The sequence below is a fragment of the Mandrillus leucophaeus genome, unplaced genomic scaffold, assembly GCF_000951045.1.
Source record: "Mandrillus leucophaeus isolate KB7577 unplaced genomic scaffold, Mleu.le_1.0 Scaffold462, whole genome shotgun sequence".
NCBI classification, from domain to species: domain Eukaryota; kingdom Metazoa; phylum Chordata; class Mammalia; order Primates; family Cercopithecidae; genus Mandrillus; species Mandrillus leucophaeus.
Window position 1 is genome coordinate 3,617,923 of NW_012104943.1, and position 23,271 is coordinate 3,641,193.

Here is a 23,271-nt window from a genome sequence, read left to right on the forward strand (position 1 = left end):
GGGAATTTCTCAGATTTACCCTGGGAATAATTAGCAAGAAGAAAGTTGCAATAAAACAAATGGAAATAACCAAGAAGAATTTGAGATACTTTCAAATGACCCAAGAAAAGTAGAAAGTGCTATGAGTTAGTGCTTAGAGTACCAACAAGAGTTCACATTGAGTCTGTGCCTAAAAATGAGTTTGTGTTTCTAGTGCGAAGAAGGAGGGAACTATGGGAACCCAGAGTGAGAAAGGAGGAAAGCAACATTCCAGGGGAAGCAAGATGTCATAGCCCAGTGCCAGGGTTTTCAACATAGCTGCTTCTGGGCTGTAGCTACAGATCCTATGAAGAAGAAAAAAAAGGAGGAGGTAGAGGAGAGATAGGCCAAACCTGGGTCAGCCTCCATACATTTCTTCCTCCAATGCTACAATTCCAATAGGATCACAACAGAGAGAGAATACATTGTCTTTGCTGTATCATGGTTATTGCCAACAAAATATCTGTCTCTTGTGAATTGCTCAACAGAAAAGAGCCTTAAATTCATTATAAACTCAAATTTCAGAATGTTCACCAATTTTCAGCCATTGTTAATAAATATTTACCAAAAATGGAAGACTGGAATCCTTAAACTAGGTGATGAGTAATGCCAGGGAAGGGGGGAGAAGAAAGTAAGGGAAATTGAGTTACCTTTTATTTTAACCTGGATTACAGTTATTTTTCTAGATATTACACTTCTCCAGGTCTAATTTGGCTTTATATATTTCATAGAATCTTGCTGGTAAATTGCTAAAGCAATGGGCAAATGAGTGAAGGCATGAAATGGGACTTGCCTTGATAATCCCTTTCTTAAGACAATTGAGAGGAGGCCTTTCCTCTGTGCCTGAATGGTATGGGCTCCCCTTTTATTTGAGTACCTCTTTTTGCCTTGCTTAGTATTGGAGCCAGAGGAACAGCTGGGCACCTTGCAGCTCCTCATATACCTTCTACCTCCCTGCAATTGTGACACCCTCCACCGCCTCCTACAGTTCCTCTCCATCGTTGCCAGGCATGCCGATGACAACATCAGCAAAGACGGGCAAGAGGTAAGACGCCTTTGCTGCCATAGACACTGTGACTCTTCCTCTCCCCTATTTTAAAAGGACATACCACCAAAATGGCCAAACATTTTGCCTGGAGGTAATGACATCTCCCCTTCTCCAACCTAGCTGTCTCTGTAGGAAGAGACTAATGCAGGGCCTTCTCTGGAGGGACAGTTCCTAAGAGTGCATGGGCCATGAGTCTCCTTATAAGTTTCAAGTATACTTCCAAATGAGGCTGTCATTTTCCATGATGAGGCTTTACTCAAGACTGGACTTCAATTTGTAAAGAAGAAAAACAATGCACTACAGAAGTGCTTGCAACCATGTAAAAGTAGAATGATGGGGGTGGGAGGAGATTGTTATCCTTGTAATTGATTTACCTGCTGCTATAACTTGAAGCCCAAATATGATGTCACCTCTTTATTCTTCCAGTTTGTCCCGGGAGCTCCCATCTGTACTAAGAGCAAGAAGTCTAGTATCTCCCTTTTGAGGGATCCTTTCCTTTCTTAAACCTTCCCCCAAAAACAGGGACTTGCTCAATGCAAGGGACGGTCAGTCCTGCTTCCAAACCAGGTGTGGAGGAAACTAGGTCTCATCTGCTGACCATTGCCATTGTGTCTTGATGTCATATGGTATCAACTGCTCAAAGCAGGTTGTACATAGTCCCACAGACTCTTTAGAAATGTTCTTGTTGTATCTGATCCCCAGTCAGGCCCCAGTGTGCCCCGCCACCAAATCTAAGATCTTGGGTTCTGGTTCTCTTTGGTTACACTCGTATTTCAAGATTTTTTTTTGTTGTTTCACCCTCGGAGAAATGAGATGCTGGCTTCAATTTTAAGTTGCTTACTAATAGCCAACCTATTTAATCTTCACCTTAACAAGAGACACCCCCTTCCCTCTTTGATACCACGCAGTTATACCTCTCCCTGACCTCGGATGCCTCAGGAGATTTTAGACTCTTTAATAAGCTAACATGCACTGTAAATTAACAAGGGGCCAGAGGCATTCCAAACTTACTTAACCACAGGAACTTTTTTGTAAATCCTTGTAAAACAAAGCTCAGCTGCACTGTGGCTTCAATTCTGTGTTTGTCAAATTTCTTTCCCAAAGAACGTGGTTATAACGAGAACACTTGGACACAGGAAGGGGAACATCACACACCGGGGCCTGTCATGGGGTGGGGGGAGGGGGGAGGGATAACATTAGGAGATATGCCTAATGTAAATGATGAGTTAATGGGTGCAGCACACCAACATGGCACATGTATACATATGTGACAAACCTGCACGTTGTGTACATGTACCCTAGAACTTAAAGTATAATAAAAAATAACTAAATAAATAAATAAATAACGTGGTTATATATAATTTTTTCACTCTAATCCAGAAAGGCAATTCTGCATTTCTTCTTGTCCCCCTCCTTATGGGTGTGAGAATGGAACTCCCCTGACTTAGCCATTTATCTCTATAGCAGTTATAATTAGTGAAGCCCCAGATGGCTTCAGGTTTCATAATATGGCACTGACACCTTATTTCAGCATACACAGCTCTTTGATGGGCATACTATAATTCTCATAATTGTTAAGTAGTTTTATTACTCATTTGGATGCCAGCCTTTATCAACTACAGTTATAACAGAAGCTGTAAGCATTATCTGCCTAATTGCTTGGGGAAAGCAGAGCTCTGTGTTTAAAGGTACTTCAGTTACTTCTCTGACATTTCTTAAGTACTATGTGAGAAGGAGAAAATTGGGTCTCAGGTAATTAAGAAGGCATTGAAGAAAGCAAAATGTCCAATTGAACTCATTATTGCCCTTTTAGAATCATTTTCAGACATTCTTTCCATTCAAATGCTGAACAAATCTCCCTTGCCTATGCCAAAAAGAAGAAAATATTCTTGGATAGGTGTAAATGAAACAGTATGCTGGAATATTAGCTACAATTTATGTCTCTCCTTCCATGAGCTGGCTTTGTGCTAGGGGATACACACACACACACACACACACACACACAAATCCTCTTAACAGGCAAGAGAGAGATCACTGTCTCCATGTTACAGAAGTGAAAACTTAGGGCCGGGGGGCTAAGTAACTTACGTAGCAACCCACAGAGAGCTTCCACTTAAGGTTGTACAAGTGGCATATTAGTGCATTTCACAACTCTAGGGGAGGTGCCATGGACTCCATAGTCACTGTAGATTTGCATAGTTATTAGGACCGTATCCCAGTGGATGATAGAAAAAGATCTTGAAGAAGGGCAATGTCATTATACTGGTTAATGGGTCTGGTTGGTCCCCTTACTAGCAAAGTCCAAGCTGTGTATAGAACCTGAGACAACTAAGAGAAAAGAAAAAGTCTTACTAGCAAAGTCCAAGCTGTGTATAGAACCTGAGCCAGTCTAACAGAATAGGAATTATAAGAAAAAAAAACTGTACTGGGGTCTAGGTCAGGGTTTCTCAGCCTCTGCACAATTGATATTTGGAGCTAGGAATTCTTTGTCATGGGGCTGTCCTGTGCATTGTAGGATGTTTAGCAGCATCCCCGGCCTCTACCCAGTAGATGCCAGTAGTAGTACATATCCTCTCCCACCAAGTTGTGACAACCAAAAATATCTCCAAACATTTCCAAGTCTTCCCTGAGGGGAAGGGTTCAAAATCACCCCTGGTTGAGAGTGCTTGATAGCTCTTTAATTCACTGACCATGTGTTGTCGGGAAAATCTATTAACTTTCCTATACCTGGGTCTCCTCATCTGAACTTGAGGAATGAAAATTCTTCAACCAGACTTGAAGAGTGGTTGAGAGACCTAGTTTACTGTAAGGAATATGAAATTATCCTGGTGATGGTGAAGTTGTAGAAGGAAGCCAGGGTTTACAAAGGTTTCTAGACACTCTTGACCTAAACATTGCATCAAAATGAAAGACTAATAGCCAAAGATTAAAGCAGCAGGATAAATATAAGGAAAGCATTGCTTCCGTGAAATCGTTAGCAGTGACTGGAGAGCAGGCAGCTCTCACAGCCATTGTGAACTATAGTAAAGGCTACGGAGCAATGAAGTACTGAGGGAGACAGTGGGAAATTGGGCCATGTTCATAAGTGCTGAATGCCTCTGTGCAGGGCAGACGGTTGATTCTTTTAAGCTGTGAATCCTTGGAAGGATTCAACTAATGGGTGATATAATCCATGTTGTAGATTGGCTAGAGACAAGGGAAGAGTGAGTTAGGAGGCTTTTGTATCAATAGTAATATGGACAACAGTAATTCCTATTATAAACGTTTCCATGTAAGAACAGCCTTGATGGTGGGGCCAGGCGCGGTAGCTCACACCTGTAATCCCAGCACTCTGGGAGGCCGAGGTGGGCAGATCACGAGGTCAGGAGATCGAGACCATCCTGGCTAACACGGTGAAACCCCCATCTCTACTAAAAAAAATACAAAAAAAAAAAAAAAATTAGCTGGGCGTGGTGGTGGGCGCCTCTAGTCCCAGCTACTCAGGAGGCTGAGGCAGGAGAATGGCGTGAACCCGGGAGGCGGAACTTGCAGTGAGCCGAGATCATGCCACTGCATTCCAGCCTGAGCAACAGAGCGAGACTCCATCTCAAAAATAAATAAATATAAAAGAATGGCCTTGGGATTTGAACCATGCATGTCCTGAGCATCTACCCTAAGTTCCTTTAAACCAGTGACTATTGCTCAGAGATTTTCTAATGACTGGCCTCAGGATACAATGGCATCTAAGAGGTGGAGGAGGTGAGGACACAAGGTAAATACAGAATTAGGGAATGCACTGCAGAGTCACTGCAGACATTCAGAGAAGTGATGAGCATGGGCCAGAAAAGTTAGGAATGACTTCAAGGAGGAGGTTGAATTTAAGATGCATATCAAAGGGGGCGTAGGGATTGAGTACATGGGCCACATAAGCACAGCATTGGGATGGGAGTTAGCCAAACCTCTTCTGTTAGAAGTCATGGGTAGTGGGAGAGGATCAAGAGAAGAGTTATTATTTTTTAGTCGATTTGGCATGAGCAGGTAGAGAATATTGAATGGGCAGACTGGAGTAAAGCTAAATATCAAACTGTAAAATATGGTCAAAACCCAACATTTTTCAACTTCTTCTCTTACCTATTTTTTAGTGTGTATCATCTATTTGTTAGGGTGTTGTTTGGGGGGATTGCAACATAGATGAAACCTGAAGCAGATTGTCAAGAAGCTTGAAAGCTCACACAGGTTCTGCCAGAACCTTTCTGCATAACTTGTCTTTATGAAAGAGAGGAAGAGGAAGGAAAACAGAGTTGGGATGGGGGATGGTCTTAGCTTCCTCATCTACAAAATGAACATAATATTTCCTCTTTGATATGTGCTTAAAATTCAATGCATCATTCACTGGTGAGGTCTTAAAGATGTCTAAAAGAAGGGCATGAGAAAAATTGTTGACCAGTCAATCAGTGCTTTTTTGGGAAAAAATAGCAATATTTTATTGAATTGTGGTGTTTTGCTATCTTGTGTTTGTTTTGTTTTCTTCTATTTTGTTTAGTTTGCTATTTGCTTTGCTCCTTAGGGAAAAGAGAAATTCCCAAGTGTAAGAAACATTGCATTTCTTCAAGAAAGAATATAGCAGGAACAAAATTGAAACCTTCTGAGCAGTGGTTTTTCAGAGTTCAAGAACCCCCTGGCACTGCATGGAAAATGTGGTGTGAATATGCAGTTGTTTGGTGAGAGTCCATAGCTGGCATTGAGTTCTCAAAGGGTCTATGAGGCAAAAAAGAAGTTACAAATACCATTGTAGGGCCATGATTACTGATCTTTGAGGAGGTACATGCCTCTAGGAAATGGTAGGTTGGCTTTGAAACTTAGCAAGACCTGTGTCTCCCCTCACCCTCATCCAGCCCTGTTTTAAAGCTCGTTTTCCCATTTCACCATGCCATGGCTGGGTCTGCCAAGCAACAGGAAACGGGAAGAGATGTAGCAATGGGATGAAGAGGGCAGGGCTGCCTAGAGTGGGGCCACCAGCTTCGCTTCTTGCTATACCATCTCCTGGCTCTGAGCTTTGGGCATCACTTCCCTTGTCTATAAAATAGGGACAACAGCAGCAGCTGCTTCTTAAGCTTATAGTGAGAAAGAATTGCAATGGCCAGTGGAAAGCCCCTAGCCTGGTACCTATACATACTAGACTTTTAACAGATATGAGCTATTCATATGAAGTTTAGAAATAACCTAGGATGTTCATTTAGTGAAGATAAAAGTTTTCTTGAATTGCTAGCTAATTAAAAAAATGAAGTAATGGCCTGGCTCGAGGGTACATTGTATTACCTAGCTACAACCATATAGTATATATAAAAATATCTGCTGAAACACATGGAGAAAAGGTGGATGTTGCCTGGGAGCAAGTCTCCTTTCCATGTTACAAAACAATAAAACACAATAAACCCCAAAAGTGTTAACAAACCCCAAGCAGCTTGGTCTGCAGCTGGAATCTGTGTGCAGTTTTACAGATGGGTTGTATTCCATTCCCAGAATAGCAACAGGAGAAGGAAAGAGCAGAAACAGAGCTCTAGATCGTTCTTGTATGAAACATTCTTTTAAAAGAAAACAAAATCTTCCATTTGTTAATGTTTTTTTTAAAAAATGAGAAAACCCTAATATGACTTTAAAGGGGTAAGGGGAAACACTCCAAATACTTCTCAGTTCTAAAGGGAGGAATCTGAAAATGACATGTATTTGATTTTCACCTTAACCATGAATTTTCAGGAAAAGAAATGAAAAATAAAATGAAAACTTATCAATGAAATACAAAACTTATCAATGAAATAAAACAAAGAAAAATGATTGAACGATCCTACATAAAGGGTACTTTCTTTCAAATTGGGTTTATCACATGAAATAATAAGCCTTGGTGGCCAATCATTCACCTAAAAACAGCCTTGCCTTCTAAAAATAATACAACTCGTGTACCACGCTGGGATTGTAGGGCAGGGCAGCCACCAACTCGTGACTCCACAGGATGAGAGTGGGGCTCAGAGGGCTTTGTTTCAGCTGTTCATCAGGACTCCTGAATTCTATGCTGGGCACCCAGGTGCTTCTCAAAGGCTGTGTAGATCTTCCCAGGCAAAAGATCCCCACCAAGCAGACACAGTTCCCATACTGATCCTGACACTCAATTGATATTGGCAAGATAAATAAAAATTCATGCAGACCAGTGGTTCTCAACCAGGAGCAATTTTACCCCACAAGGGACATGCGACCATGTCTAGAGATAATTCTGGTTGTCACAACTGTAGGTTGAGGGTAGGGGTGGCTCCTGGCATCTAGTGGGCTGAGGCCAGGGGTGCTGTTCCACATCCTGTGATGCACAGGACAGCCCCTACAGCAAAGAATGATCTGGCCTTACATGTCACTAGTGCCAAGGTAGAGAAACCCTAGCCTAGAGAAACTTACTCAGACTCTCCCATTCACCTGAAAAAAGAGACAAGTAGAAAAATTCCCAAACCTTTAAAAATGTTCATATTCCTTATTACAACAAGTCAACCTGTAGGAATTTACTCCTAAAAAGTGCTGACCCACGCTCACAAAATGTCTTATCAAGGGTATTTTTTGTACCATTGCTTATAATAACAAAATTCAAGACGACATCAATGCCTATCAGTTGACTGTGGTTAAAACACATCATGGTTTATTCATGCAGTGGGATTCTAGGGGCCAATGAAGACTGAAGACAGGATATTTTCGTAGTGGAAAGATTATTGTAACACACTGTTAAGAGACAGTAAGCAAATTACAAAATAATATATGGATGTGATCCCAGTTTTAAAGAAGAAAATATCAGGTATACATGTATATATGTGCACAGGAAGGCATTGGAATGGCTGATTCTTGGCAGTGGTGAAATTATGGGCATTTTTTTTCCTTTTGCTTACCTGCACTTTCTAATTATTAATATATTGAATATGAGTAATTTTTTATACTTCAAGCTAAAACATAGTTCCCTTCCTTCACCCTGTACTCCCCTTTAGCTCCTCCTATATTTCTTCTTCCTCCTTCTCTGTGATATCTTTTGAAGAAAGTGTCTACATTCACTGTTTCCACTTCTGCAACTGTGGCTCATTCCTGCCACACCACTGACATGACTCTTAGCTGGGACATCAGAACCATCAGAGAGTCCATTCTGGAGGGAAGGGTCACATCTCGATGACCCTCTGCCACAGTTGATAACTCACTTGAAACACCCCTGTTATTTCTTCTTGGACAGAGGTTTCTTTTTTTCTAACTTCTCAACCATTCTTGGCCTCCTTCATCAGCTGCTCCTTAAGGGTGCTGGAGTCTCCAGGAACCCCTTGTCAGCCCTTCATGTTCCTCACTTAACTGTCCTTCCATTTTTTCATTTGTTTAAACACAAGATCCTTACCCTCTGCATTATCCTCCTCACCCTTCACCCCCTCCATAACTCTGGAAGCTGCTCTTCATCCCTACTTCTTCCTTCCTAGTTCAGATACTAGCTGCTGTGGCCTAGACTGTTGTGGTATGTCCCAGGTAGTCCTACTTTCTTGCATCCCCCATCCCCTGTTCCATAGATTGCTCTTCCTGAAATGCAGATTCCATTTCCATTCTACTCTGTTCAGAATCCTCTTGCCCTTAGATCACAATTTGAATTCCTTGGTCTGACACACGAAGATCATCTCACCTGGCCCTTGCCTGTCTTTCCTGCAGAACTCCCTACCACACTGAGCTTCCTGGGGCTCCATGACATATTTTAGATGTTTCTGTCTTTGCATGTGTGGTGCTTTCTCCATTGTAAAGTTACCCCCTACCCAAGATCCTTTGCTTTTCAGCCTGGCAAACTCTATTCTTCTTTTGAGAGTTTGTGCAAATGCTTCTGCCTCTGTGGTAGTGACCCTGGGGCCTTCGGAGTTGAGAGCTTTATACTTTGTACTCATTACCTGTAATTGATAGGCTTATTTCCTCCCTAGAATGAGAGCCCTTTAAAATAAGGACTGTGTTGTAATCATGGTTGGAAAAGTTTTAAAATAATTAAAATATATGAAAAATGCCCAGCCTCTGATAGGTGCTGAGTGGATGGATCAGTGGTGAGATTATGGATTGATGAATGAAGGGATGGATGGAGAAATGAATAGATAGATGGATGGGTGTCAATATTTCTTAAGTGCAAACAGGATAGAAATTTTATATAGTACCCATTTTACAATAAACGACTTAGAGTTGCAAATTTTTATTCAATATGCTATTGAGATGATCATTGAACTATGAGCTTCAATCCAAGATATGAAAGCAAAAGGAAAATCATGGTGCCCTCCATGGATTCTAATAGAGATGATGGTATCCTTGAAGGATAAAAACAAATGGATAGTAAAAGGTTTCCTTGATTACTGAATCACCCAGTATTTTGAAGGGCAAACATAACAACAGTCCTTGTGTTCTGTTCTCTCATAGGTCACTGGGAATAAAATGACATCTCTAAACTTAGCCACCATATTTGGACCCAACCTGCTGCACAAGCAGAAGTCATCAGACAAAGAATTCTCAGTCCAGAGTTCAGCCCGGGCTGAGGAGAGCACAGCCATCATCGCTGTGGTGCAAAAGATGATTGAAAATTATGAAGCCCTGTTCATGGTAGGTGGCCCTTCTGTGGCAAGACATCGTAGCAAACTGCCTATTGGTTGCCTCTGGAGGCAGGATGAAATTCTAATAGACCACCCTCTGGGGTGCAGTGCTGCTTACTGAATTCATTGGAAGTCAGGCAGTTTCAGCAGAAGTAGAAATTTGCACAACTATGATGTCATTTCGAGTTTGTGATTCCATGTTTAAACAAACATACCAAATTATAATTTTCATTTTGTTGTCCTCTAAACCATGGTCACATTTTGGAGTCATTTAATTATAAAGCAGTGTCCTTGCTCAAGATGTTAATAAAACCCTTCTTTATGGAATTCTGTGTCCCTCATGAATTCATGTATTCATAAGCATCCTCAGTGGTTTCACCTCCTCCAAGGTCAATCTTGACATTTTACCTCCTACATGAAGCTTCACCTGTCCTTCGTCATTCCCCTGCCACTTCTCTGTCTCCTGAACTCCATTACTGTCCTTACTGATGTTTATCTTACCCAACATTGTGTATAGTTGTTTATGACCATTTCCCCTAGTAGAGTATAAATGCATTTAAAACAAGGACTGCACCCTTGTTATCTCCTCTCCATATCCTCTGTACACTTTTGGAAAGCCCTCCATCTGGCAGGCACTCAATAAATATTTTTTTGATTTGTATTGAATTACCAGTTCCTGTTTTCCTTCATCAAACTGCATTGCTTGCTACAACTTCCCTTGAAACATTAAAACAAATGCCAACTCTCTTCTATTTCTGTTCACCACTAATATTGCATGTCAAAATTTACAGGAACCTTCTTCATGTTTTTTCTCCCATTTCTCTTGTCAATTTGCAAATGCTATAAAGTCTGCCTTTTCCACTAGAGCCTTTTGTGGCTCCTTCAACCAAGAATTCTAGTTACTTCTTTTAAATTTCTTTAGTAATTTGTCTACACTTATCAAGTGCTTTGCATTAGATTTATGTCCATGCTTGTCTTATACCAATTATTTTTTGTAAATTTGAGACCCAGTGGTTTAGAATATTTGCCCTCTGTGTCTTACCTACATGATTGTAACGAAGTAATTCAATACTCATTAAACATCAACTCTAGCTTTAGAAATGGGAAAAACAAAAAGATGATGTAATTCTCAGGGTGGTGACCAGAATCATTTGATATGTGAAAGTATTGTGAAAACTGTAGCAGTTTATGCAAGTGTTAATTAATAATTATATTAGTTGGGTAACACGTGCTGCCTCAAATCTCAGTACTTTAACACAGAAATAAATATCACCTTGACATAAAGTTTAATCAGGTGTTAGGTGGACAACCTTCCAGGTGGTGATTTAGGAATCCCAGCTCCTTGTATTTCGAGGCTCTGACATTTTTTAGGGTTTTACAGGCAACCCCAGAAAGGTCATCCATCTTGTCCACTCAAATTTCATTGGCCAGAACTTATGCACAAGCCACACTTAACTTCAAGGGAGGCTTGGAAATGCATCCTGGTTGGATGCCCAGGAGGAAGAGCAAATGAAAAGTTCACTAAGGTAGAAGGACATCTCCTGTTTGTGTCTTTGAAGCATTGCCCCTGGGTTGCATATGCTAAGCTCTCAAAAAATGTTGAATAAATAATTGATTCTATATAAAATTTACACTTCAGCCTAAATCCTCATAACTACATATTTGGATGAATCAAATATCGGAACTTTTCAACATTTTCATCAAGTTTAAGTCACATATCATCTTGCCAAGTAGTCTTGGCATTACTTCATGTTCTCTGGATTTTTTTTAACAAAATACTTCTCATCAAACTTAATTCTATTATCTAAGCAAAATTCTCCTTTATATGAAACCACATATCATCGAGCATTTCTTTTCAACTCAGATACCAACAAAACTTTTCCTGGCTTCTTTGAAAATACAGCTGCTGCCATTTTAATTGTGTCATACCTTTTCTTTCCATTTCCTGCCACCTGAATTACTAACAACAGTATAAAAACATCAGTATTCTACCTTTTCCAGCTTTTCCCAAATCTGATCTTTGTTTGCCATTCTCTGTAGGGATTGATGTCGACATTCTCTCATATTTTTGGTCTCCAGTTACAATCTTTACTTCTCATAGGGCCTTTCCTGGCCACCTTGTCTAAAATGCACCTCCACCCGCCATCGCACACATACACACACACACACATCATCACTCCCTATTTCCTTTCCCTGCTTTTTCCCCTTAGCACTCACCACTGTTAACACTGGGTTTTACAAATTTCTCGTTTTATGTTCCCTGCTCCCTAGGAATGTAAACTACATGACAGGATGATTTTTTGGGTCCATTTCTATCTGTAGTACTTTCTTTACTGCATTACCCCTGTGCCTGGGACATGGTAGGAACACAATAAATATTGGTTGAATTAATGAATGACTCAATGGTTGTTCTGTGACATATGATTTCCATATTACCGAGCCTTACTCCTTTTACGTATGAAAAGATTTGGGCATGGAGAAATTAAGGATACCTTTCTTGGAGTAAGTTAACCATTAATATAATCATTCTTGATCTCTATAGAAGGATTATAGTAATCATATATTCAGAAAAATAACAGTGCAGTGGGAGGAAGAGGGACACAAATATCTCAAGCCTTGGTCTATGAAAAGAAACTGACTCTGGAACCAGAAAATTTACTATCGTCCTGTCCCTGTTATATATTGGCTACATGACCTCATCTTCCTCTGTTTCTATTTCTTTAGTTATCAAATACTAGATTTGAATGAATAATAGCTAAGATCCCTTCTGGTTCTAAAATCTGCATGGTTCTATGCCCTAGCACTGACTTCCCTTCCTTCCTTTTTTAAAGCACAGAAGAACATTAATCTCATCACATTTTGGATTCTCTTGGCATATTGGCAGTTCAGAAACTAGTTGGCTACACCAAGGCTGGTGGTTGGTCAGCAAAGCTGATCTGCATGGGTGGACAAAAATGTAATCGTGTATATAGCTATTTTGTTTTGTTTTGTTTGGCTTTTTAAAGAAGTTTTCAGAATTATTATAATTCCAAACAAAGAAGGATGAAGCTAGTCAGGGCCTGATGGTTAAAAGTAGTTAGTTATTGTGCAGTTTCACAGTCCTTGGGTTTAGGAGCTCGGAAAGGGAGGTGTCACTTCTATTAGCATTAGAAAGGAAGACTTGTTAGGAAAGGTAGCTGTGAGCTTGTCCTGGAAGGCAGAACAGACCTGGAGGCAGTGATTCCATAAAGTAACTGGTGGAAGGGCTATAGAAGCTCACAGAGGCCTGGCAGGGACCCAAAATTTGTTCTGAGTGTTCTAACGTCCTTCATTTCCTGATGCTGAGACTGCCTCTTTCAAGTGGCCACTCTCTGAGTTAATGGAAAAGGGCCGAAAAGAACCTGGCTTCATCCTGTAATACAGAAGAGGCACCTAGATGCAGAGGTTGACACACAATTTAAGAGTCTGGCTAGGACAGTCTTTTGCATTGGTTGTTTGCTTTTCAGGTACTGGTTTGGAAATCCTTGAGCTGGAAATAGATCATAATAGCAGATATCATGACCACAGGTATCAAAATACGAAGGCAGTAGATTATAATGGTGGTTCTCAAACTTGAGTGTGCAGCAGAGTTGCAAGGAAACTTAGACATTCAGATTCCTAGGATGCACTCCAGAGAGTCAGATTGAGCAGCACTGGGATGGGGCCCAGAAATCTGCACTTTCTAGTGAAGATCTCCACAGAGTTCTGGTAGTTTCCTAACCACACCTTTGGAAACCATATCTTGGGAAACACTGGTATGGTAGAAAGACCATGTGCATTGGAATATGAGCTACCAAAATTCAAATCCCTGCTCAGCCACTTATTTGGTATGTAATCTTGGGCCCCCCCAGTTAATTTCCCTAGCCAAAAGATGAAACAACATGACCTAATTTACAGGATTGTTGTAAGAATTAGAAATAACATTTTAAGGCACCTAGAACAGAATTAACATACACTAGGCATTAAAAAAAAGATTTCTGCTATTATTATTACATTAAGGTGATAAGGTGCCTGCTCTATCAAAGCATATTTGGGTGTTTTCTTGGAAATCAAGCCCACTCTGCCCACTGTGTATAACGCTGTGACCTGATCCCACACATACATACTCCTAGGCCCTTACTCTGCTCTTCTTTTTATTCCATAGCATTTATTACCTTTTAACCCACTATATAATTTACTTATTTTTATGCTTATTGAAACCTAATAAAATACAAACCTGATAAAGGCAGAGATTTTTTTTTAAATTATACTTTAAGTTCTAGGGTACATGTGCATAACGTGCAGGTTTGTTACATATGTATACTTGTGCCATGTTGGTGTGCTCTACCCATCAACTCATCAGCACCCATCAACTCGTCATTTACATCAGGTGAGATTTTTGTTTGTTCTGTTCACTGACATTCACAACAGCTAGAAAGTACATAGCAGAAGATGGGTGCTCAGTAATTATTTGTTGAATAAATACTGCAATTCTGTATTACTAGAAAAAAAATGTATTTTTGATGTTTGGATTTTGTCCAGTGTCCATACTGCTTATATTCCCGTATCTTTAAGTCATGACCCTCCACTTCTGATATCAACACCTATTGAAAAACTGGCTAACATAAAATGATACTCTGGGGGAGCACTGGAAATCAAGGATAAGAATCATGAATATCTAGACAAAGTCATTGGTATTATCCTAACCAGAAAGTTCTCACTGACTAAATCATTGATACATGAATTGTTCTGAGAGTTGTTGCTTCTGTAACTAATATTGGGAATTCCAGAGAAAACTCATCATTGCTCTTGGGATTAGTAAGAACTTCAGAGCAAATGGAGAAAACTGTCAGCTTCTTCTAAGGGCTGATATTAAACAATTCTTACTAGGGCTCCTTCTTAGGAGAGGGGCAAGAAAGAGAAGACACCACCCTTGTAAGCTGATGAAAAGTCCGAAGTGCAGTGGAGACGTGGGAAAGCCAGTGTGTTCCCACCCCACTGAGTTGTCAGCCTGAACTGGGGACCAGCTTAGTGCACGTGGGAAATTTCAAATGAGCACTACTGGGAGCAAGGGTCAGAGGCTGTGATGAGGATTCCAAGTCAGAAGCCAAACTTTGCTTTGTGTTCTCTTCATTCCTCGATGCAAATCGCATTTTCTTAAAGCCTCTTTGCACGCCAAGTCAAAGAGTCAAGCATTCATCCAGGTCATCAAGCAAGAAACCACCCCTCCCAGTATATCCACATAATTATATATGATTTCCATTTCCTTTTCTATATATCACAAATACCACTGTCTATGTGCCAGGGATGGGCTACTCATTACATACATCATTGGCTTGTTTAAATCTCACTACCATTTCAAGAGGAGTAAGCCAAGTTCATTTGCCCAAGTGACGCAGTGACTAAATTAATTATTTCTGCAGCATGATGCCTCCTAAGCAAAAGAAGAGGCACTTTGATGTGGTATCTCAGATATGGAGTCCATTTGTGGAGAAAGAATAAGAAAATATATTTCAGCCAATCTGAAAATGAGGAATGAAGACGTTTAACAGCAGTAATACTGCTGGACTAATAGCACCCCTGATGTTCAGGCCAGCAGATGGCTTCAAGAGCCAGCAAGTGTTCCTGCTATAGCCTGCTCACTTTGGCCCTGTCTGCAAAGACAGAACATGTGTACTGTTGGTGTCCCACAAAGGTGGAAGGAAGCAGAAGTAAATTATTCCTGAATCTTTTCCACTTCCTTTAACCTGTTGCCATGGAGCAAAGACTCCTGATTTCTTTCATCTTTGCTTGAATTATCCTCCAACATCATCCCAGGAGCCCTGGACTCTTCCACTGTATTTGTTCACTAATGTACCTAAATTGCCAAAACATGCTGCCTGGCATGTATCAAGCACTTGAGAAATATTTGCCAAATGTAATGCATCTTGACCCTCCTGTGCACCCAGATCCCCTTAAATTATTAAACCACCTGTCACAACAGAGCCACGCCAAAGATTCTAAGCTGGGCCTGTCCTTGTTTGAGCTTTTGCTCCCATAAACAGCCAAAGTGATTTCTTTTAGTGTGTTTGTTAACTACAAAATGCCATCATGATTTCCAGTGATATTTACTTTTGCTGGGTTTTAAATACTAAAGCATCTTTCTTGGTCAAGTGTAAAGTGGTGGATTGGTGTGGAACACCCAGTGACAAGCGCAGTAGGGCTGGGTCCTGGGAATAGCTCTTCGAAAAGCCCTTAATGGTTTATTGTGGTGACTTAGTAAATGGAGAAAACTCATACCATTTTTCTCTCTCAGTGGTTTATGGAATAAACTACCTCATAGCAATCATACCCTAGGCAATAATTCAAGGTTTCATTTTTAATTTGATCGGGTAGATTTTAATTGTGACAGTTTTATTCTTTCATATGTGCAGTGTTTACATTTTTTTCTCTGAAGCTGGAGAGGCCAAAGTTCTTTTGATTTTTTTGGAATAGCATTATGCTTTGAAGGAACTCATTAAAATCTAAGGAGCTGAGTCTCCAGATAAACACGACCATAAATGGTACCCTTAGAAAATATCTAGAATTGTTACATGGTTGACTAAAGCCCAGTAGAGATTTTGATGTGAAACAATGAATTGTAAATGAAGAATCACTTTGAGCTGGGTTTTGTTTCTTCTTTTTAATATGCAGAATTGCTTGATTTTTTAAAAAATGTAATATGTCTTTCACTACCCTTCTCCTTAGTTCCCATTTTGCTATATACAAAAATTCCAGAAGCAGAAAATGAAAACATTGTTTAATTATTGAGCTATCTTTTTCAAAAAGTTTGGGAGTTTTTGTATTGATAAGAAAAATAGCTTAAGAACTTAGAAAAATTCTGATGAGAATCAGTTGGGAAAGAAAATTTATTTTCCCACTCTAGAAATAAATAGCAAGAAGACTGTGCTGCAGCATGGTATTGGTACCACTGATAAGTAGAGAGAAACATCTAGACAAGGGTAACATAACACATGCAGACCATAATCCTGGGTGATTTTAGATTATTATTTTTTTTAGCCATTTCAGCAACATTCACTGCACATCCATTGGGTAGAAATCACCACCCTAGCTTGTATTCTGAAAGAGCATAAAATTGAGCAAGTGACAGTGTGTAAGTGAATAAGTGGGTGAAGGTCTTAGAAGTGCAGGTAAGAGCTTCCAGAGAGGAAAGAGTAGGAAGGCAAAGTTAGAGGAGGAAAATGAGACATCATTTAGGAAACATTTGACTGGCAAGGAGAACAATAGTCAACTGCAAATGGCTTTCGACATCAGCATCTATTATGTGACACAGTAAATATAGGGGGCACAGTTTCAGCAGCTCGGTAGCACTTTGCTGTCTCTGCTCTGCCATCTTCAGCTGCAAAATGGCTACAGTTGATAACAGCATCTCTTCCAGCCATCATTGCATTAATTAATGAAGAGACGATGTTTCTTATCATGCACCCATTTTCAATAGGGAAGATAAGCTTTTCCAGAAGCTCCTATATGCCCCCTTCAGGTACCAGCATGTGCATACATGATCTTGCCCTAGCTTTGAGGGAGGCTAGCTGACAGAAAACTACAAATTTCTGAGCTTGTTTCAGTTCTGGGTAAACAAATCAGATAATCTCTGCCTTCAGGAAACTTACCTTCTAATGATGTGAATGGTGGGAAGATTCAAGGTCTGGCAAAAGGAACTGGAAGGGGGAGGCTACACAGAGTCTGGCTTCAAGACCATTGCAGTTGAAGGGCCAAGAGGCCATAGGCTGTAACTCTAGAAATTCAGAGGGGGATTGGAAGCAGAGACATAGCAAGAGAAAATCCTATAACTGAGTTACCCAAAAGAAATGTTAAGTAAAAGAGAAGAGAGTGCTTCTTCTCTGAAAGCAAATGGATGACTGTTAATAAAAACTAATAATAATTGCAGAACAAATATTGTCCATCTCCATGTTATCTGCTTTTATTTTTTCAAGTGTTTAACTTATTTCATCTATTTCTAATAAAATATTTTATTACTATATCTCTTTGCAATTGGTAATCTATTTTCAATTTTTTTTTTTTTTGGCGCTTTTGATTCCCATAACACCCCTATTAAGGAAAATGAATATGCATATGTTTTCAGATGTGGGAACAGAATCCTAAAGAAGGTGATTGACGTGTCTAAGTAATAATTATAAACAGCAGAGCCAAAACTGGATTTCAGGGGCTATTGCCTCAGTCAGATTTTTTTACAGCATCCTAATTCCTAAAAAGTTATGCTTAAGTCAGTGGTCTACCTAGATATTACTTTCTTACTTATTTCAAGCTTCTGTTTCCTATTAGTTTATTCACTTGACTTTTGTTTCTCCAGTAAGTACCTAAATTAATAGAGAAACAAATGTTCATCCAATTTAACTGAGCCAGTAGTTTGACATTTTTATTAAATGTTAGGAAATGAAATGTGCAGTTATAGTCAAAGATTAGAGGAATTATAGGAAAACAGTACTGGGTGCTGTTGTATGAACATTAAAAAAATCAGTTTCAGGCATCATTTCAAATTTCTTACCTCATTTTCCCACTGACCCCAATTTTCTGAATCATTCCTTTATTTTTTAAAATGTGGTTTAATCACATAAATTTTGAAGCTGCCTTAAATCATTATGTAACAAAATGGATTATACATAAATTAACTAATGAATTATATACACTGTAGTTTTGCATAATACATAGGAAAATACTATTTGCCTTCCTGTAATACATGGATCTAAATTTTTAAACTATATCTTTTTTATGTATTTGTAAATAGTGTCTCCAAGCCAAAATGGTACCATGGGCCTTTTAAAAGGAAACTATAGATAGATTTATAACTGTGACCCTTCCTATTTGCATTTGTTACCAAGTAAGAGTCACGTATGCTACATAAAATAGGCCTCAATAATTATGATTGGTCACCTAGTTGAATGAGGAAAACCTCTGAATTGCAGACTAGCTTAACAAAAATTTATGGAGAGTTATTTTTTAAGTAATGATACTTCTGAAACCTATTCTAATAATGCATCCAAGTTGATAATTTATCTTAGACATACTACATACTCTCAAAGAATTAATATTGTCATGGTTGTACCACTCTGAAGGGCCTGCACTCTAATTGTTTATTCTTTAATTAAATCCAAATGGGAATGGATTAGTGCTTGGAGCGAAATTTTTTATTACATGTCTAAGCCTAACAAATTTTAAATTAAACTAACTGGATGAAAATGCAAGTACTTTTCCTAATTTGTTTATGGAAGTGTCTTCTAAAAAAGAGATTGGGACATATATTTTTGTCCTATATTATTTTTTGCTTTGCTGTTCATTAAAAAAATATGAGTTCTCTTTCTTCTCATTTTCACCCTGTAGGTGTTACGTTTTAAAAAACTGTTATAATAGCACATGGCTGTTGGATGATGATCTTTGAAAAAAAAATACAGTAAAAATGATGTCTTCCTGTTTAATTTATACAGTAAGAGAATAATCTCACCCTTGACCTAAATATCCTGTCATTTCCCTTCTCCCCATTTTCATTCCCAGGCCACTGCAGCTGGTCACAAGGTTTTAAATACCATCTATATGTGTCTCTTAAATGTCTATGTTCAACCTAGACTTCTCCTATGAACTCTGAATCCTTATTGCCAACTATCTACAAGATATCTCCTTCATTTGGATGTCTCGCAGACCTCTAAACATTATCAAATCAAAACCACACTCCAAAACTTGACCCCCAACCTTCTCCTCCTGCAGCTTCTCCAAACCAGTCAACAGCAACTCCATCTTTCTAGTTGCCTAGGCCCCAAGCATTGAGGTCATCTTTTCTTCTCCCTTTCCTTCTCTCTCTCTCTCCATCCAATAAATTAATGCTATCACCTCTATCCTCACTATGTCCATGGTGGAAATATTTCTCATCACCTCACCGTCCTGGTTCAGGACCCATCATCTTATCTGGATAGATCAGCAGCCCCTCTCTGCTCTCCTTGCTTTATCTCTGGCTCCATGCATTCTACTCTCAACTCAGCAGCCAGAGTGATGCTGCTTCATGTTAGTCATCTGTTCAAAATCTCCAGTGGATCCCCACCCACTGCAAGTAAGAGCAGAAGTCCTTATCATGACCCATAAGACTTCATGACATCTGATCCTAGCCCCATGACTCCTTCCTACCACCTGCCTCCTTTCCTACTCTCTTCCAGCCTCACAGGCCTCCTCATCACTCTTGACTCAAGACCATTATCATTGGCTTTCTTTTCCTTCCTTCTACCTAGAATGATTTTCTCCAACCCCTTCATCAATTTCAGTTTTCTGCTAAAATGTCAGCTTCTCTGGGACTGACAATCCTATTTAAAACTGCATCTTCCCAAGCATTTCTCATTGCCCTTCTTTGCCTTGTGTTTCTCTGTGTTTTCCTTATATGTTTGTTTAATGCCCGTCTTTCCACATTTGTTATCATCTTCATGAAGACAAGAATTCTTGCCTGTTTGGTTTGTAACTGAATTCCCAGCATCCAGTACCTGGCACTCAGGAAGCATTCACTCAACATTTATGCAATGAATGAAAGGAAGGGAGGGAAAAGAAGACCTGACAGAGAAGCACAGTGGTGCTGAAGTAGAGCTTGTGTGGAACAACTGCTAGGGGAGAAGATGGGAAAGACAGATTGAGGAGAGCAAGCAAGTGGATGGCTTCAGCCACGGGAATAAAAAGAGTTTCCAGTAAGTGAGTGTCTTGACCACGGCATTCTGACAACCACGTAGAGAAGAAATGTGATGCACATGTTAAGGAAATAGCACACAAATTTGCAAGCTGTTGTATCAAAGGTTCATCAAGTATGTATTTTTCTTTGCAATGAAAAACTCAAACTAGCTGAAGTAATTTGAAGGCTCACATAGCTGAACAATCCACAAGCAAATATGGCTTCAGACATAGCTTGTCTCAGGACTCAGATGATATCAAGACATCCCTTTTATCTCTATTTCTTGGCATTGTTTGCTCAATTGTCAGCACAATCAGCAGGCCTCATATGGATACAGGTCCTGCATCCTCTCTTAGAAGTCTCAGGGGAAACCTCCAGGCTTTTCATTGCCTCTAATGGAGTCACATGCCCATTGCTCAGGCAACTATGATGATCTGGGAATGGAAGGCTCAATAGACTTAGACTAGGATACACACTTCACCCTCAAGCTAAGGGTTGGGTAGCAGTTGGTTTTCCAGAGGGAACATGGTGTATAATTGTTATAAGAGGAGGGAAATGGAGACTTTTAATGATGAACAGATGACCACTACAAAGGGCTAATGAGGGCTTGAACTTGGGTCACTGCAGTTGAAATGAAAAAGGGAGAAAAGAAGTAACAGAGATGACGTCTAGTAGGCCTCCTGGCTCTGAATGGAGAGAGGATGCAGAGAAACTTTAGTACAATTCTGAGATCTTGAGCTTGTGTGATGAGAAGTTGGCAATGTCATTAATGAAGGTTCATGATGAAGTAGGAGGAACAGACTTGTAAGAGACAGAACGCCTTTCCTTGCTTTCTCATCCCTGTTTTTATTAATAAAATTGTTTCCAGATTCTCAGAGCCCAAGAACCATAGAGTTCTGCAAGAGGCAAGAAGCAAATTCTTCCACCAACCACTTATTTTCAGAAGACTTGTCCCTGCAGTTTTAAAAAGTCTTCTCTCTGAGCTCACGTGTGAGAGAATCAGACTGAAATTTTATTTTCTCTCAATAGTTTGAGTTTCCTTTGGTTGAGCTGTCAGCTTCTATGGAATAAGAAACCACAAGTCAGAGCTGGGTTCAAGCATCTCTTATAGACCATTTCCACACAGATGACTTAGGGTTGTGAGGCCATCTTCTAATGTACTGTGGATGGATTAGGCTTAGAAAAACATATGATGCTCATCTATAGAACTCTACTGGATGCCTAACAAATTACAAAGTGAGAAACTTTTCATCATTGATGGACCTGGTGCAAGAAAGGAGTAAAGGCAGGCACCGAATAACAAAGTGACATATGCAAATGTAGTAACCAGCAATTTTTTGAGTATTTACCATTGACCAAGTACTGTTTTAAATTCTCAACATATAATAAGTCATTTAATTACCATAGCAATACTTTGTGGCGAGTACTATTGTTATCCCCATTTTACACGTGAGGAAACTGAGATCTAGGAAGATCCTTGTTGATGTACCTTGTCAAGGTTCCCACAGCTAGTGACTGGTATGGCTAAGATTCAAACCTAAGCAGTCTGGCTCAAGGGCCTGCCTTCTTAATAAACTGATCATATATTCCAGAACTGCCCAATACAGTCATCATTTCTGCCTGCTGTCTTGGCATAATTATAAATGTGAACTCTAGAAAGTGTCCCCATTTGGGCAATAAATTATTGACACTATTTCTCTGAACCATGATATTTTCCTTATTCAAAACCAAGAAAATCTAGCCTGAGCAATAAAGGCATCCAAGTGGTTCAGTTGTATCTCCAGGCATATGAGGGGTGACATTTTGGATTGAATATGACTATTTGGTAATCATCCAGTTGGTCCTAAGAATTAAAGCAGCTGCATGGGTTGGCATAGCTTTGGTTTTAACCAGCATATCACTCTGCTCTCTTGCAACTTTTAAGGCTCTGTTTTATGCTACAGTAAAGTTGTCAATGACCATATTTTGCCTATTTCGGGAATGGTTTTATTTATGCCTCAACATTTGGCTCCTTCAGGTTCCCCCAGATCTCCAGAACGAAGTGCTGATCAGCCTGTTAGAGACCGATCCTGATGTCGTGGACTATTTACTCAGAAGAAAGGCTTCCCAGTCATCGTGAGTATTCCAGTGTTGCATCTTCTAAAGCCTCATTGGAGATTTCTATTTCCATTTCTGAGAAATTGGAAACGTTCACACAACTACATGCAGGGTGACCTGAAGTGGAATTTTGGCACGTTTTTGACGATTCTGATCAGTCCATCTAACCAGAAAATGCTTCAGTCCCATCAATCCACTTACCAAATTAGAAACCACATTACAAGATTTTTCTGTTTCATTTTCAGCTTTCTCTAGCCTCTCAGGGTCTTTTTGACTTCGTTTACAGGGAAAAAGCACTAAATTACTGGCAAGGGACTATAATGCATGTCAATGATTCTACTTCTAGAATGCTGATAAGCATGCGTAGGGGCCCTTAAGGCTGCGCCTGGATGCATCTTGCTTGTGCAGCTTTACCAGTGGGATTAACCCATTATCAAACCACAAGACAGACCTTAGCTGAGGCCTAGATGCCCATTTGAAATTAGAGGTGTGCACCCTCTTAGCTCTCCCATTTTTTATACCTAGTATTATTTTGATAAAGATGCACATGGGTTTCTACATACACTTATGTTTGCAATTAGTAAAATGCAAGCCATGCTGCAGGCTATGGCTTGCTGCCATTTTTGCTCCCAAAGGAGGAGTGCAGAGTTTTTGCATTAGTCAGATTTTATGGTTACTTCCAATCTTTGCTGTAGAAGCAGAGGGTGTGGGGACGCTGAGCATTTGGCATACCAGTTAAGGGCATAATATAGCATCATTAACCAGGAGTAGTATTACTACTATGACACCAAACCATAAATTTGTGACAG

General features: G+C 39.8%; 1 protein-coding gene across 3 annotated transcripts in view; it reads left to right on the forward strand.

Moving 5' to 3' along the window:
• The window catches only part of ARHGAP6 (Rho GTPase activating protein 6), a 515,359-nt gene that overhangs the window by 473,322 nt on the left and 18,766 nt on the right, over positions 1 to 23,271 (forward strand). For all 3 annotated transcript variants that reach the window (XM_011994872.1, XM_011994873.1, XM_011994874.1), the window contains exons 8-10: positions 915 to 1,063; positions 9,500 to 9,679; positions 22,383 to 22,480. In XM_011994872.1, coding sequence (XP_011850262.1) covers positions 915 to 1,063; positions 9,500 to 9,679; positions 22,383 to 22,480 — 427 coding nt within the window. The remainder of the gene's footprint in view (positions 1 to 914; positions 1,064 to 9,499; positions 9,680 to 22,382; positions 22,481 to 23,271) is intronic.